Genomic DNA, 16298 nt, shown 5'->3' with positions numbered 1-16298 from the left:
CGTGGGGCCTGAACTCTGGGCCTGGGCACTATCCCTCAGCTCTTCAGCTCAAGGCTAGCACTCTACCACTTGAGCCACAGCGCCACTTCTGGCTTTTTGCTTATGTGGTGCTGAGGAATGGAACCCAGGTCCTCGAGCATGCAAGGCAAGTGCTCTACCACTGAGCCACCTTCGCAGCCCTACAATTATATTTTTAAAAACCTGAATGAAAAAAGATAATCTTGCTGGGAGCTGGTGGCTCACACCTGTAATCCTACTCAGGAGGCAGAGATCTGAGGATCACGGTTCAAAGCCAACTCAGGCAGGAAGGTCCGTGAGACTCTTATCTCCAATAAGCCACCAGAAAACTAAAAGTGGCGCTATGGTTCAAGTTCAAGTGGCAGAGAGCTAGCCTTGAGCTGAAGAGCTGAGGGACAGCACCCAGTCCCAGAGTTCAGGCCCCAGGATCAACCAAAAAAAAAAAAAGATGATCTTTATGAATTTGATAGTAAAGTAATAACATGGAAAGTACAGTTTTACCAAATAAATCTTACCTTCATACTCTCAGGAAATTTAGCTATTCTCTCATTTGCCTCTGTGAGCCTTTTGGTTAATTCAGGCAGAGAAACTGGCTCATTTGTTTCTTCTTTACTAAGTAATAATAAGAAAGCACAAGTCATTTATCTTGCCTTGGGTAACTTTCCTCTTATCCCAATAGCTTTGCTTGTGGCAAAATACACCCCTCTTTCCTTCCCCCCAGAGCTGAGGACCAAACTCAGGGCCTTGCACTTGCCAGGCAAGTGTTCTTCCACTGAGCAAAATCCCCAACCTCTTCTGTTTCCTCCTCCAAATATTTCTTTAAGTGACTACATAAATTTCACAACACTGTGGCATAGTTATACTTAGCTAAAGTCACAAACACATTTTAACCTTCACAACGATAATCATCGTTATCATAATCTACAAAACTTATGAACTCTACAAACTTTAACAATAAAACTATGTCTTCCAAATTGGTGCTAAGTGTATTTCTTTCCTCTTGCTTAGTATCAGCTGCTCCTCTTTCTCATTTCCTCTCTCCAACTCCCTCTTAATGACTTTAAACGATTGATTTTAGTGGTATTAGATACTTGCATAATACATAATCACCATTCCTATTCATATTTAGAACTTTTTACCTTGGGAACCTGAAATTCTACACCCCTTAACAGTGATTAACAGATGGCTAGACCCTACCTAAAAATTGTAACAGCACCAATACTAACCCCTTCACTAGTGACAATATAAAGCTATTGTCTCCCTTCTGGCTCCTGGCAACCCACATTTCTTATTGTCAGTGGAATCACACTGTATTTTTTTGGTGGCAGACTTTTTCACTTAAACATCCTCAAGGCTCATCTATGTGTAACACGTCAGAAGTCCTTTCTTCGTAAGATTCAATACTTCAAGACGGGTGCCAAAGGCTCATGCCTATAATCCTAGCTACTCAGGAGGCTGACATGTGAGGATTGTGGTTTGAAGCCAACACAGGCAGGAAGTCCATGAGATACTTATTTCTAATTAACCACTAAAAAAGCCAGAAGTGAGGTTGTGGCCTAAGTGGTAGATCACTAGTGATGAGCACAAAAGCTTACTTAGGGCAGTGCCCAGGTCAGGTCCTTGAAGGCCCTGCGCCCACTCCCCACCCCCCCAAAAAAAAGACTGAATAGTTCATTGTATGGACATTCCACATTTGTTTAGCCAGTGAATACTTAACTGCTTCCCTGCTTTAGCTATTGTCACTAGTGAAGGTGTTAGTATTGTTGCTGTTACACTTTTTTTGTGTGTGTGTCAGTCATGGGGCCTGGGTGCTGTCCCTCAGCTCTTCAGCTCAAGGCTAGCGCTCTACCACTTGAGCCACAGCGTCACTTCCGGCTTTTTCTGCTTATGTGGTGCTGAGGAATCGAACCCAGAGCCTCATGCATGCAAGGCAAGTGCTCTACCACTGAGCCACCTTCCCAGCCCCTGCTGTTACAATTTTTAGATAGGGTCTAGCTATGAATCCCAGATGGCCTTGAACTAGTGATCTACCTGTGTCTCTCTCCCAAGTGCAGCATCCCTGACTTCAATTTTTTGTCAAACTGTTAAGTCTGTGTGTGTGTGTGTGTGTGTGTGTATACATGTGCTGGAACTCAGGTTCTGGGCTCTGTCTCTGAGAATTTCTGCTCAAGGCTAATGCTCTACAACTTGGGCCACAGCTCCATTTCTGCCTTTCTACAAGTTAATTGCAGATAGGAGTCTCACAGATTTTTCTACCCTTTCTGGCTTCAAACCTCCATTCTCAAAACTTCTCAGTCTCCTGAATAGCTAGGATTACAAGCATGAGCCACTGGTGTCTGGTGGGATTGCTGGATTTTATGGTAATTCTATTCTTTCAATTTTTGGTGCTGATCCTGGGGCTTGAACTCAGGGCCTGGGAGCTGTCCTTGAGATTCTTTTCCTCCAGGCTAGCACTCTACCATTTGAGCCACAGTGGCACTTAGGTTTTTTTTTTTTTCTGAATTTATTGGAAATTAGTCTCATGGACTTTCCTACCCAGGCTGGTTGGACGTTAATCCTCAGATCTCAACCCCTTTAGCAGCTAGGATTACAGGCATAAGCCACCAATGCCTGGTGGTAATTCTATTTTTTATTTTTATTCTTGCCAGTCCTGGGGCTTGAACTCAGGGCCTGGGCACTGTTCTTGAGCTGTTTTTTGCTCAAGGCTAGCACTCTACCACTTGAGTGACAGTACCACTTTTGGCCTTTTCTGCTTATGTAGTACGGAGGAATCAAACCCAGGGCTTCATGCATGCGAGGCAAGCACTCTACCACTAAGCCACATTCTCAGTCCTCTATTTTTTAATTTGAGAAACTTCCATACTGTTTTTCACGGTAGAAGTGCCATCTTGCATTCCCAAGTACAAAAGTTCCAATTTGTCTACATCCTCATCAACACTGGCTATTATTTTCTTTCTTCTTTTTGAACTAAGGGTGTAGGTGCTGTCTCTGAAATTTGTGCTCAAGGCTGGCATTCTACTACTTGAGCCATAGCTCCACTTTTGGGTTTTTAGTGGTTAACTGAAGATAGGCGTCTCAGGGACTTTCCTGCTTGGGCTGGCTTCAAACCTCAATCCTCAGATCTTAGTTTCCTGAGTACCTAGGATTATATGTATGATCCACTGACACCTGACTGTTTAGTAGTTTCTAGGTTGTTTATTGGGGGCACATAATCAAAAAGGCCAGCAACAAGCAGTAGTTGTCAATCACTGCAAATCTCCAAGCAAATTGCCCTGAAATGATACAAATTCAGTGATGGGTGATTGGTTGCTCTTCACCTGGTTTTCATAAAGTGACAGAATTTTACTTTTGTCATTTAAATGTATAGTTTTACTTGTTTTTTGTTTTTAATTGTCGTTGGTTTTTGTCAGGGGCGGGGGTGGGGGGGTAGCTTGAACTCTGGGCCCAGACATTGCCCCTGAGCATTTGAGCTCAAGGCAAGCACTATACCACTTAAGCCACAGTGTCACTTCCAGTTTTCTGGTGGTTAAGTGGAGATAAGCATCTCATGGACTTTCCTGCTTGGGCTGGCTTTGAACCTCGATCCTCAGATCTCAGTCTCATGAATAGCTAGTATTATAGGTGTGAGCCACCAATGCCCCGCTCTTTTGTGTTTTTAAAAAACAGTCCACGCTGGGCACTGGTAGCTTATGACTGTAATCCTAGTTTCAAGAGGCTGAGATCTGAGAATTAGGGTTTGAAGCCAGCCTGGGCAGGAAAGTCCATGAGACTCTTATCTCCAATTAACCACCAGAAACTGGAAGTGGCGCTCTGCATAAGTGGTAGAGCGTTCATATTGAGCTGAAGAGCTCAGGGACAGCACTCTGGCCCAGAGTTCAAGCCCCATGACTGGCAAAACAACCACAACAAGAAAATAGTCCAAGCCAGGTGCCTAGCTGTAATCCTAGCTACTCCGGAGACTGAGATCTGAGGATTGCACTTTGAAGCCAGCCCAGGCAAGAAAGTCCATGAGACTCTTACCTCCAATAAACTATCCCCAAAAAGCCAGAAGTGGTGCATGGTTCAAGTGGTAAAGTGCTAGCCTTGAGCAAAAGCAGCTCAGGGACAGTGCCCAGGCCCAGAGTTCAAGTCCTAGGACTGGAGAAAGAAAGAAAAAGTCAAGAATGAAAAAACAAATTTTCCCTTAATGATGTAATAATGCAACTCCCTATTTTACATGGTTTTTGGGGAGGGGAATCTACTTAAGGCACAAGAGAAGGGTACCACTGTGCCATCAACAGAATGTGATTTTGTTTCATTCTCAAAGCCAGCAAAATGCTATTTATTTTGTTGCCAGTACTGTGATTGAAGTCAGGGCTTCACTCTGGCTTGGCTTTTTCTACTCAAGGCTGGCATTCTACCATTTGAGCCACACCTTTATACAAAATGCCATTTATTGATAAAGAAACTAAAGCCGGGCATAAGAAGAGACTTGCTAAGATCATTCAGAAGGGCCCAGGTTAGAACTCATATCTAACTCAAGTCTGTGCCTTTATTCTTTTTTTTGCTGGTCATGGGGCCTGAATTCTGGGCCTGGGCACTGTCCCTCAGCTCTTCAGCTCAAGGCTAGTGCTCTAACACTTGAGTCACAGCACCACTTCTGGGTTTGTCTGCTTATCTGGTGCTGAGGAATCAAACCCAGGGCTTCATGTATGCAAGGCAAGCACTTTACCCCTGAGCCACCTTCCCAGCCCCTTCATTCTTATATTATACCTGATCAAGGTGTCATGTACTTACTTGGATCTGGTTACATGAGAATCTTGTAGGGTGCATTTCATCTCATTTGTACTTGCCTTGATACTTACCACTGGCTCTGAGTACTGGGCACCTGCTGCTCTGTTTCCTGTTCAAGTTCATTCTTATCAGGGCTGCTGGTTGTGGATTTACAGAGCTGACTCTTCTGGTGTTGGCGGATCATTTCTGCTAATGTCTCTTGGACACCAGCAACTGTTCTCTGGGAGTCCTGGAGAATGGCGTGCTTTTCTGAAAGGAGCTCCTTACAAGCACTCAGCACGCGCTGACTTCTCTCTGTGAGTCTCAAGTCTGACTGGGGAGGCCAATGTGGCTCTTGCTGAGAACCAGCTCTTGAGTCAGTCTCTTCAGTACCAGGACTGTCTGGCTGCTGGCTCTGCTTAACCAACAGTGTCCTCTTGTGGCCAGCTATTGCCCACACACTGGACTCAGACCTGGACAGAGACCACCAGATTTCATATAGTTGCCCATATATATAAAAGGCCTCCAAACTTTTAAAAGCTGGTGTGGCAGGAGATTGATCATCACCCAGTTTGTCTCTTAGGTGGTCACAGCCTAGGAGAAGAAAAGGATTTTGAGTTATGTATTTATCTGCCAGAAACATAGCTTCCAGCCCTGAAGTTCTGTTGCCTGACACCTAAGATGCAGACCTCATAAAGAAAGATCTGCAGCAGCAACATTCAAGGAACCATACACCTTCTGCCCACAGCCAAAGGCACTAAGCATTTCCTGGCTTTTAACAAGACCCTCATTGCCATAGGCTAAAAAAGTCACTCAGATATTATCAGGAAAGAATCCAGTGCCCTGCAGAAGGCTTTACAGGCCATTTGGTTGAGGCAAGCTTGCACTGCTCTGGAAAATCACAATGAAAAGATTCTATTTTTTTTTTACTGGGCTTAAAAAAAAAATGTTTTGGTGCCTGGGGCTTGATCTCAGGGTCTGGGTAGTGTTCTTTAGCTTTTCCTACTTAAGGCTAACTGCTCTACCACTTAAGGCACAGCATCACTTCTAGCTTTTTGGCAGTTAACGGGAGATATGAGTTTTCATGGAATTTTTTCCCAGACTGGCTTCCAACTGTGATCCTCAGGTCTTAGCTTCCTGAATAGCTAGGATTAGAGGCATGAGCCATTGTCTCAACTGGCTTTCCAAATCTTAGTTGCTTGTGATAACTATTTATTATTTACTATTTCCTTCCTTCTTAAATGGATCATGTAAAAAGTGGGTAGGAGATAGTAAGATGGGCAAAGCCAGATAGAAAGAAAACAGTAAAGTCATTTTGACTTCCTCTGAGGAGCTCAAATAGAATGTCTAGTTCCTACTAAAAAGATGCAACTTGGTCAATAATAACCCCAGAATCCAAATGCCACATCATTAATGGTGCTTAGTTGAATGTTATGGCTCAGGCAGCAATAGGAGTCAGAAGGGGATCATTTACCGTCAGGGAGAAAGGTCCAGTGCACTTCCTGCATGATGGTGAAATTCCCGGAGTCATAGCTCCGGACCACAGCCCGAAGCAGAGCTATCACTGCCTCATCCCAGGAGGCCACTTGCTGGTTCAGCACCACCAAGGTCAGATCGTGGCAAATGTGGAGCAGGAGCTGGAGAGAGGCCCAAAATGTCAATTACCCATAATCCTTATGGTAGAAACCAAGGAGAATACCAACACCATACTTAGTAACTGTACATAGAAATAAGTACATGGAATCAACACTTCTTTTTTTTCTTTTTGGTGCTATGACTGGGGATTGAACTCAGGGCATGACTACTATCACTTAGCTTTCTTGCTCAGTGTTTGAGCTATACCACTTGAGTCAAACATCAACTTCCAGCCTGTGGGTGGTTAACTGGAAAAAGGAGCCTCAAGGACTTTTCTGCCCATGATGGCTTTGAACCTCAGCCTGTTGAGTAACGAGGATTACAGGCCACTGGTACCCAGATCCAAATACACATTTCTAAAAGGTCCACTGGTTGCCACCACCCACCTTTGCATCTCCATCTTTTATCTGGAAACGAGACAACTCACACTATCTGGTATTAAAAGTCTAAGCATTCTGCAGAAGTGCCTTGACGTTTACTCTTAACTAAAACACAAGAGGCTGAGCATAGTGGTATACTCAGGAGGTGGAGGCAGGAAAACTGTTATATCAAGTCCACCCTAAGTTACATAGCAAGTTCCAGTTTAGTCTAGGACATATACCAAGACCCCACAGGAGAAAAAACAAAAACAAAACCCAAAAATAAAGGGTGAGTGATCGGAATTAAAAGCTATAAATGAAACTGGCTGTATAGTTAAGATAAAGTCAACCCAATTTTAGGAATGTGGTTTGATGAGTTTTGACATATGTAGCTTGTTTATAACTACCACCAAAAGCTGGGTGCTGGAAGCTCATGCCCATAATCTTAACTACTCAGGAAGCCAAGATCTAAGAATCATGGTTCAAAGACATCCTGGGCAGGAAAGCTCATGAGATTCTTATCGCTAATTTAAACATAAAATAAAACCCAAGTGGTAAAGTGCTAGCTCCCCTACCCCAGCCCCCACCCCCAAGTTAAAATATATCCAGTGAGCTTTGGTATCAACAGGGATAGTTTACAAATAATGACCACAAAAGCAAGCAACAAAAGAATCCATAAGAAGTTAACACAGGAGTTGCCTTTGGAAAGCTAGGGGAGGGAAAGGGAGGTGGAAAAAGAGCACAAGAGGAACTTCAATTGTACTTTATCTTAAACAAAATCCTCACATAATGGGGTGGGATTTAGCTCTGACAAAGTGCTTGCCTAGCAAGTGCAATGTTCTGGGTTGGATTCCCAGTACCAAAAAAGAAAAGACAAAAAAATACAGTACAAACGAACAAACAAAATCCTGTAGAGGATTTTTGGTGTTTAATTGGAGATAAGAGTCCCAAAGAGGGGGTTGGGAAGGTGGCTCAGTGGTAGAGCGCTTGCTTTGTATACATGAGGCCCTGGGTTTGATTCCTCAGCACCACATAAGCAAAAAGAAAAAGAGCCAGAAGTGGCACTGTGGCTCAAGTAGAGGGCTAGCCTTGAGCTTGAAGAGCTGAGGGACAGCGCCCAGGCCCAGAGCTCAGGCCTCACAACTGGCCCCCCGTCCCCAAAAAAGAGTCCCAAAGACTTTTTTGCACGACCGGGCCCCCCCAAAAAAAAAAGAGTCCCAAAGACTTTTTTGCCCTGGCTGGCTTCAAACCTTTATCCTTAGATCTCAGCCTCCTGAGTAGCTAGGATTACAAGCTTGAGCTATCAGAGCCTGGCTTATTTTTGTGTACTTTTTAAACCCTCGAAAAAGGGAAATATTTATATAAGACTAGCATTTTTTTTTTTTTTGTTTCTGTTTTACTTAGTCTGAAGAGATCTTTCTGGGTATCTGAGACTGCTTTGATTAACTGAGTGCTGGTTTTGGAGCTTGGACTCAGGGTCTGAACACAGCCATAGCTCAACTTCCAGTTAAATTTAGATAGGAATTTTACAATCTTTCCTGCCTAGACTGGCTTTGCTCAGATCCCAAGCTCCTGAATATCAAGAATTACAGGTGTAAGCCATCAGCACCTGACTCTGAAACACTTTAGTCTTCTGAAATGCAACTGCATTTTGTTTCTCTATTATACTGATGTGGACTGTGGAAGTCTTACTTCTGAATGATTAAAGTCAAAAGCTAGTACAGATGGGTACCTGTTTGGAGGGTGTGTTATTTGTAGCAGATGGGTACTTTACATCTTGCAGCTTCTTCAAGGCTGTATGGTATTTCCCTGGGGTGTCAAGGCTGAAGACGCTTTTCCACACTGCAGTTACTCTCTGCACAAAGGGTCCTTCTGTACTTGTTGCCCAACTGTGGTAAGAGGAAGAGGAGGAGGAGGAGGAGGAGGAGGAGGAGGTTCTGCCTTCTGGAAGCTGCTTTTCCTCCAGATGCTTGCACAGTAGCTCAAGGAGACAAAATACCAGTCTCTGACCCTGGGACCCAGCAACAAAAGAGGTGGTGTTACACAGGGACAGCATTTAAGATTACCTGCAGAATCTCACTTTTGGGCATTTACCCAAATGTTCACAAACAAGACCACACTAAAGCTACCAGCACAACTATGTTTATCGCAGCATTATTTACCATAGCTAAGATATGAAACCAACCCAGATGCCCCTCAGTAGATGAATGGATCAAGAAAATGTGATATATGCACAACAGAATTGCATGTCTCCATCAGAAAGAATGACATTGCCCCATTTGTTAGGAAATAGAAAGACTTGGAAAAAATTATATTAAGTAAGCCAGACTCAAACATAGATCCCATGGTTTCTCTTATTTGCAATAACTAATATATGTCTAGGACAAGCAGAAAAGGTCAAAAGATATGTACATATGACCATATAAGATGATGCTAAGAGAAATGAACTCCAAGATAGGGACACAAGTGGTTTTATCTTTCTTGCTGCTGTTTTTAATGTATTTATAATGTACTATGTGATTTTTTTGTTTCTCTTGTATGTTCTTCCCCCATGGTATAACCCGTTTTCACTGTATTTGATTCCAGTGCCCTGCCTCTGGTATATGCGTTTTTCCAATTTGGGGAGGGGAAGGGAAATAACAAAAAGTTGAAATAAGGATACAGGCTGACCTATTGGAACAATGAGATGTACAAGACACTATGTTGAAAACAAACTTTTACAACTTCGGGAGAGGTGGGGGAAGAGGGAAGAATTGGAGAGGTGGAGAGAGAAGGGACAATAGGGGAAAAACCAAGGAGGAGGTAACAATGCTCAATAGGAAATATACTCATTGCCTTACTCATGTAACTGTAACCCCTCTGTACAGTATCTTTGTTTTAACCTTACATTTATTTTTTATTTTTTTTACCCCCTCCATTGTTTTCCCCCTACCATCCCCTCCCTCCCTCCCTTCCCCGAGGTTCTTTTTTTTTTTTGATTGTGATTAAGTGATTACATAATTTCCGGAAATTCACAGTATTGTGGAATAATGATGCTCATTTAAAGTCACAAGTTCATTCTAACTTTCCTGGAGCAAATTGTCTATCACAGTCTGTTATAATGGTGCTCACATGTTATAATACCATATATGTGATCATTTTTAATCATTATACCTTTAAGTAGTTGTACAAAAAAATTCCCATTCTACAAAACAGTATACGAGTAAAATTCTGTGTAGTATCTTTACAATAAAAAATATATACCAAAAATTATCCGCAGAGCTTTCCCAAGTTTCTCAAAAGAATCTATTTTCAATCTGTAACACCTGAGCCCTGTCAAAATGAGCTTCCTGTACGATTTGAGTCATGTGTGCGAGGAATAAGAGAATCTGACAGGCATTTTCCAGATGCCATTTTAGGGATGTCTCCTCTTGGGCCTTGGAGGCCCCCACGTTAATGACATAGATATACCCATCTCTACAGTGGTGGCTCACACCTGTAATACTAGCTGCTCAGGAAGCTGAGATCTGAGGATTGCAGTTCAAAGCCAGCCCATACAGATAAGTCCCCATGAGACTCTTATCTCCAAGTAATCACTCTAAAACTGGAAGTGATGTATGGCTCAAGTGGTAGAGTGATAGCCTTGAACATAAGGAGGTTGAGGGGCAGCGCCCAGGTCCTGAGTTCAAGCCCCAGTTATGGCACAAAGAAACACAACCCTCCTCTCCCCCATGAAAAAACACCAAACAAACATGCAGAACTCTCAACTATAGCTCACTCACAAAAACTAATGCCACGTATGGGTCAGCCACCTAAGATTTGTGGTCCGGTTGAGAAAACATGGGCTGTGCGCATCTGGTTCATTCTCCCTCCCAAACTTCAGATAAAGGAATGAACACAAGGGTGAAAGTGTAGGAGCAGATAAACTGTAGGTGTGAGTCCTGGGGCTTTTTTCTTTTTGCTTATGTGGTGCTGAGGAATCGAACCCAGGGCCTCATGCATGCAAGGCAAGGGCTCTACCATTGAGCCACCTTCCCAGCCCCCCAAAGTCTTTTTGCTTAAGATTAGACTCTATTACTTGAGCCACAGCTCCACTTCCAGCATTTTTTGGGGGATAATTGGAGAGAAGAGTCATGCCCAGGCTGGCTTTGAACTATGATTCCCAGATCCTAGCCTCCTGAGTAGCTAGGTTTATGGGTGTGAGCCACTGGACCCTTCCTATTTTATTGTCAGCCGTGGGCTTGAATCAGGGCCCTAGGTGCTGTCTCTGAGATTTTTTGCTGAAGATTACACTTTACTGGTAGTGAACCACAGCGCCACTTCCAACCCTTCTCCCTCCCACTTTTTTTTTTGTTGGTCGTGAGTTTGAACTCTGGGCCTGCCCAGAGCTCTTCAGTTCAAGGCAAGCTCTCTACCACTTACGCCACAGCGCCACTTCCGGTTTTCTGGTGGTTAATTGGAGATGAGTCTCATGGACTTTCCTGCCCAAGCTGGCTTTGAACGGCAATCCTCATATCTCAGTCTTCTGAGTAGCTAGGATTTACAGGTGTGAGCCACTGGGCACCTGGCCCAACCCTTCCTTTTTAAATACCAAGAATGGAATTACCAGACTGACCTGTAGACTTTCATGCAGCTGCAAGGCTTCCTGGGCTCCTACCCAGTTCTTGGCCAGCAGCAATTCTTGGGCACATCTGAGAGCCAGCGAAGCAGAGAGCTCATTTTCTCCAACAATCACAGCCAGCTCTGCAGCCGTTCTAAGTGATGCAGCATCCCCCTTCTTGGCCAAAACTTTGGCTGCATCGTAAGTAGAAGTGGCACCTAAATAGCTGCAATATGAATAAAAACACAGAAACTCATAAACATCTAATCCTGCTCCCCAGAAGGCAGAATTGCTTCTTTCTGTTCACTTTGCTGCATGTACAGTCCTATAGTCTTAGGTGTCACTATGTCAGATTGTTCCTATGAAGGCTGAGGCCAGGACAGCTCAGCACAGTGTAAAAGACAATCTGAATAATCCCTCCTAGTCTCCTTAATGGTATAAGTCAACACTAGAAAAAAAGTAACATTTCTTAGTCTGCTACTCAAGTTTGTTGATTTGTTATGGTCGACAAATACTGAGATGGGGCTGGGAAGGTGGCTCAGTGGTAGAGTGCTTGCCTTGCATGCATGAGGCCCTGGGTTCAACTCCTCAGCACCACATAAGCAGAAAAAAAGCCAGACATGGTGTTATTGCTCAAGTGGTAGAGCATTAGCCTTAATCTGAAGAGCTGAGGAAGAGTGCCCAGGCCCAGAGTTCAGGCCCCACGACTGGCCAAAAAAAAAAAAAAAAAAAATACTGAGAGGATAGGACTTTAAGAGGCAACTTAAAAAGATGCTTTCAGTGACCCTGTGAATGACCTATAAGTCCCCCAATTTTTTTTTTTTTTTTTTTGTTGGCCATGGGGCTTGAACTCTGGGCCTGGGCGCTGTCCCTCAGCTCTTCAGCTCAAGGCGAGCACTCTACCACTTGAGCTACAGCGCCACTTCCGGTTTTCTGGTGGTTTATTGGAGATAGGAGTCTCATGGTCTCTCCTGCCCGGGCTGGCTTTGAACTGTGATCCTCAGATCTCAGCCTCCTGAGTAGCTAGGATTACAGACGTGAGCCACCAGCGCCCGGCTCCCCCAATTTTTTATCTGTGCCCTGTGACCTGAGCTATTCTCTGTGGCAGTCACTTTATATCTTCTGGAAAAAGAAGATTCACTGGTAAGTGTCACGTGGAAGGAAAACTACCCCTCAAACAGGTAATGTCTTCTTATCATCTTTAAAGAAAACAGCCCAAACTCAGGAGACTACCTTGTTCCTGTTCTATTCCATAACTTCGCTAAGGACAAAGACTGAGCTAGTAGTCAACCAGGCCTCCCTCATGTATTACCTGGGATTATTTGAACTATGCATACTTTTTCAGTCTCTGCTACCAACTCTCGCTATTTAGCCTGAAGCCAATCTCTGCACCCCTGCAGATGGCTGAAGATATAATGGAGTATCTTCCCATGGCTGCCATGTAATAAACCTCCTTTCTCTGTCCTTCATGTGTGTCTTTCTTTGGCATATGGGGGTAAATGGTCAGACTTACTAACTGAACAGTCCTAGATTCTGGGCCTGGAGTCTAAAAACTTGGTTTCAGAAACTTGGGCTTACTATATGCCTTTAAATATTTTTGTGATATTTCAGTGGAAATATGTTGTGCATACTGAGTGCATGGATGGAAATATCACAGTAAGGCCTACTTATAATTACAAAAATTTTTTTTTTGGTCGGTTATGGGGCTTGAACTCTTGGCCTGAGTGCCGTCCCTCAGCTCTTCAGCTCAAGGCAAGCGCTCTACTGCTTGAGCTACAGAGCCACTCCGGGTTCTTTAGTACTTTACTGGAGATAAGAGTCTCAAGGACTTTCCAGATGGGCTGGCTGTGAACTGTGATCCTCAGATCTCAGCCTCCTGAGTAGCTAGGATTACAGGTGTGAGCCCCCAGTGCCCGGCTTACAAACATTTCTTAACTCAAAATAAAATAAGATTATCTAGCTGTTTATCTCCATTTCTCACTACAGTAGGTTAACTCTTGTCCTGCTCTATTATCAAGAGCATCTGAGTTCCCCTCAGGCTTACCATTTGGCTGCTATGGCATAATGGCCATCTCTTTCCAGGATGGTTCCCCAGCTGAGGTACAGGTCTTTTAAGACTGGGTCCTCGGGCCTCAGCCGGGCCTTGGCAACTGCAATAGCTTCTCTAAAGGCAAGAAAGAACAAGTTACTTCAGCATTTTTTTCCCCTGAGTCAGTACTGGGGCTTAGAAATAAGGCTCATGATCTCCATCAGCTTTTCTTGGTTCTTTACTGTGTGAGCCACACCCTACTTCTGGCTTTTTGCTGGGGCTAGTTGGAGATAAAAGTCTCTCAGTCTCTCACATTTGTCTGCCTGGGCTGGCTTTGAACCTCGATCCTCAGATCTTAGCCTCCTGAGTAGCTAGGATCATAGGCCTAAGCCACTGCCTAGCAACTTCAGTAAATATACAGGCTCTAAGAGGGGCTAGGAGAACAAATGCCTTTTGTTCTCATTTCCTGAAAAAAAAAAAAAATTCCCATCACATGGAGCAGATTAAAAAAGTGCTCTGGATCAACAGATCAACAGTTTTGTTTTTTGCCAGTCCTGAGGCTTGAACTCAGGGTCTGGGCACTGTCCTTGAGCTGCTTTTGCTCAAGGCTAGCACTCTACTACTTGAGTCACAGCGCCAACTTTTGGCCTTTTCTGCTTATGTGATACTAAGGAATCGAACCCAGGGCTTCATGCATGCTAGGCAAGCACTCTACCACTAAGCCACCTTCCCAGCCCAGATCAACAGATTTTTTTTTTTTTTTGGTTGGTCGTGGGGCTTGAACTCTGGGCTTGGGCAGTATCCCTGTGCTCTTCAGCTCAAGGTGAGCACTCTACCATTTGCGCCACAGTACCACTTCCGGTTTTCTAGTGGTATTGGAGATGAGTCTCATGGACTTTCCTGCATGGGCTGGCTTTGAATCATGATTCTCAGATCTCAGCCTCCTGAGTAGCTAGGACTAGAGGCATGAGCCACCAGCACCCGGTAAGATCAACAATTTTTAAAGAACGGTCTTTGGATTTCTGTTGGGAGGGTTCATGAGGTCAAAACCATTTTCTAATAATGTCAAGAAGTTATTTGACCTTTAAAAATTGTTGATGGGGCTGGGAAGGTGGCTTAGTGATAGAGTGCTTGCCTAGCATGGGTGAAGCCCTGGGTTCGATTCCTCAGTGTCACATAAACAGAAAAAGCCAGAAGTGGTGAGGTGGCTCAAGTGATAGAGTGTTAGCCTTGGCAAAAGAAGTTCAGGGTCAGTGCCCAGGCACTGCCCCAGGAAGGCAAATGGACCCCTTCCTACCTCCCAAAAAACTGTTGATATTGCTGGACTCCAGGGGTTCATGTCTATAATCCTTGATACTCAGGAGGCTGAGATCTGAGGATTGAAGCCAGCTTGGGCAGAAAAGTTCCTGTAATACTTTTAGCTCCAATTAACCACTCAAAAAAATGAAAGTGGCATAGTAGCTCAAAGTGGTAGAGTGCTGGCCTTGAGCAAAAAGTCCTCAGGCCCCAAGTTAAGCCCCAGAGTGACAAAAACAAACAAAAAATAACCTGCTGATGCTTGCACTGACTGGGCAAAAGCAACTGTGGACAAAACTGCTGATTTGGTAAGAATCAATGTAGAGCCTTTGTGGTGGTATATACCTGTAATCCTAGCATTTAGGAGGCTAAGGCAGGTTAGAAGCTAACCTGGATGACTGAAGGTTTTTGAATTCTTATGGTGATTTATGCAAAATCCTAAGGAGATAAAACATGAATGAAACTGGGTTTAATATTAAAATAGTAATAACAAAAAATAGGACTGTCAGTGACTTATTCCTGTAATCCTCAACTACTCAAGAGACAGAGCTGAGTCTTGAGGTTTGAAGCCAGCTCAGGCAGCAAAGTCTATGAGACTCTTATCACCAGTTAATCACCAAAAAGAGAACGCAGGAAGTGGAGCTGAGGCTCAAGTGGCTCAAGCACTTCTCTAACACGTGAGAGGCACCACAACCAATCCCAGTACCACAACAAATAAACACATGAATACATACATACACATACAAACTTTTCAGTGAAAATGAGAATTTTCACTGTGGGAACCTGACAGTTCTCCAAAGATAAAGATATTTCTGTAGAGTGATTGTGATATTAAGTACTGTGATTTTTTGATGTTTTATTATAAAATATGCCAATCTATATAAATAGATTTATATTACTCAGAAACTAATATTTTCCAAATGGCCTACAACTTTTGAGTCTGAGCTATAGAAAATAGGTACAAGAAAGTAAAACTAACAACCCCTCCCCAAAAACTTCATTTCTTCCGGAAAATTAATCTCATCAATTATGTAATTCAATATAAATGATGTAAAATATATAAAATGATATGATATAAAATGGGGCTGGGAAGGTGGCTCAGTGGTAGTGTTTGTCTTGCCCTAGGTTCGATTCCTCAGCACCCTGTAAGTAGAAAATGTGGAAGTGGTGCTGTGGCTCAAATGGTAGAATGTTAGTCTTGAGCTGGAGAGCTGAGGGACAGCGCCCAGGCCTAGAGTTCAGGCCCCATGACCGGCGCACACACACACAAAAAAAGATATAAAATGATGTAAAATTCAATATAAATAATACATAACAATTTCAACTAAATGGCAAGCATTGTCAAAGTAAATTAAAAGCAAACAAAAAACAAGACCCAATTGTATGCTATCTATAAGAACTATTTTTCCTTGGCTGGCCAGTGGCTCATGCCTGAAATTGTAGATACTCAAGAGGCTGAGATATGAGGATCTTGGTTCAAAGCCAGCCTGGGCAGACAAATCAGTCATATCTCCAATTAACAGGAAAAAAAAAAGCCAGGAGTACAGGTGTGGCTCAAATGGTTGAGCACCAGCCTTGAGTGAAAAGGCTCAAGGAAGAGCAAGAAACCCCAGTACTGCACAGAAAGAAA

At 43.5% G+C, this 16298-nt stretch overlaps 1 protein-coding gene across 1 annotated transcript in view; it reads right to left on the bottom strand.

Annotated features, from left to right (window-relative positions):
- Gemin5 (gem (nuclear organelle) associated protein 5) overlaps nt 1–16298 on the bottom strand; it is a 61213-nt gene that overhangs the window by 6526 nt on the left and 38389 nt on the right. The window contains 7 exon segments of the mRNA XM_013035824.1: nt 534–630; nt 4863–5364; nt 6245–6407; nt 8497–8775; nt 11359–11569; nt 13388–13680; nt 14901–14923. Coding sequence (XP_012891278.1) covers nt 534–630; nt 4863–5364; nt 6245–6407; nt 8497–8775; nt 11359–11569; nt 13388–13680; nt 14901–14923 — 1568 coding nt within the window.

Source organism: Dipodomys ordii, unplaced genomic scaffold (assembly GCF_000151885.1).
Source record: "Dipodomys ordii isolate 6190 unplaced genomic scaffold, Dord_2.0 Scaffold224, whole genome shotgun sequence".
NCBI lineage: Eukaryota > Metazoa > Chordata > Mammalia > Rodentia > Heteromyidae > Dipodomys > Dipodomys ordii.
The sequence above is the reverse complement of the archived record's forward strand: the minus strand, read 5'-3'. Positions and strand labels throughout refer to the sequence as shown.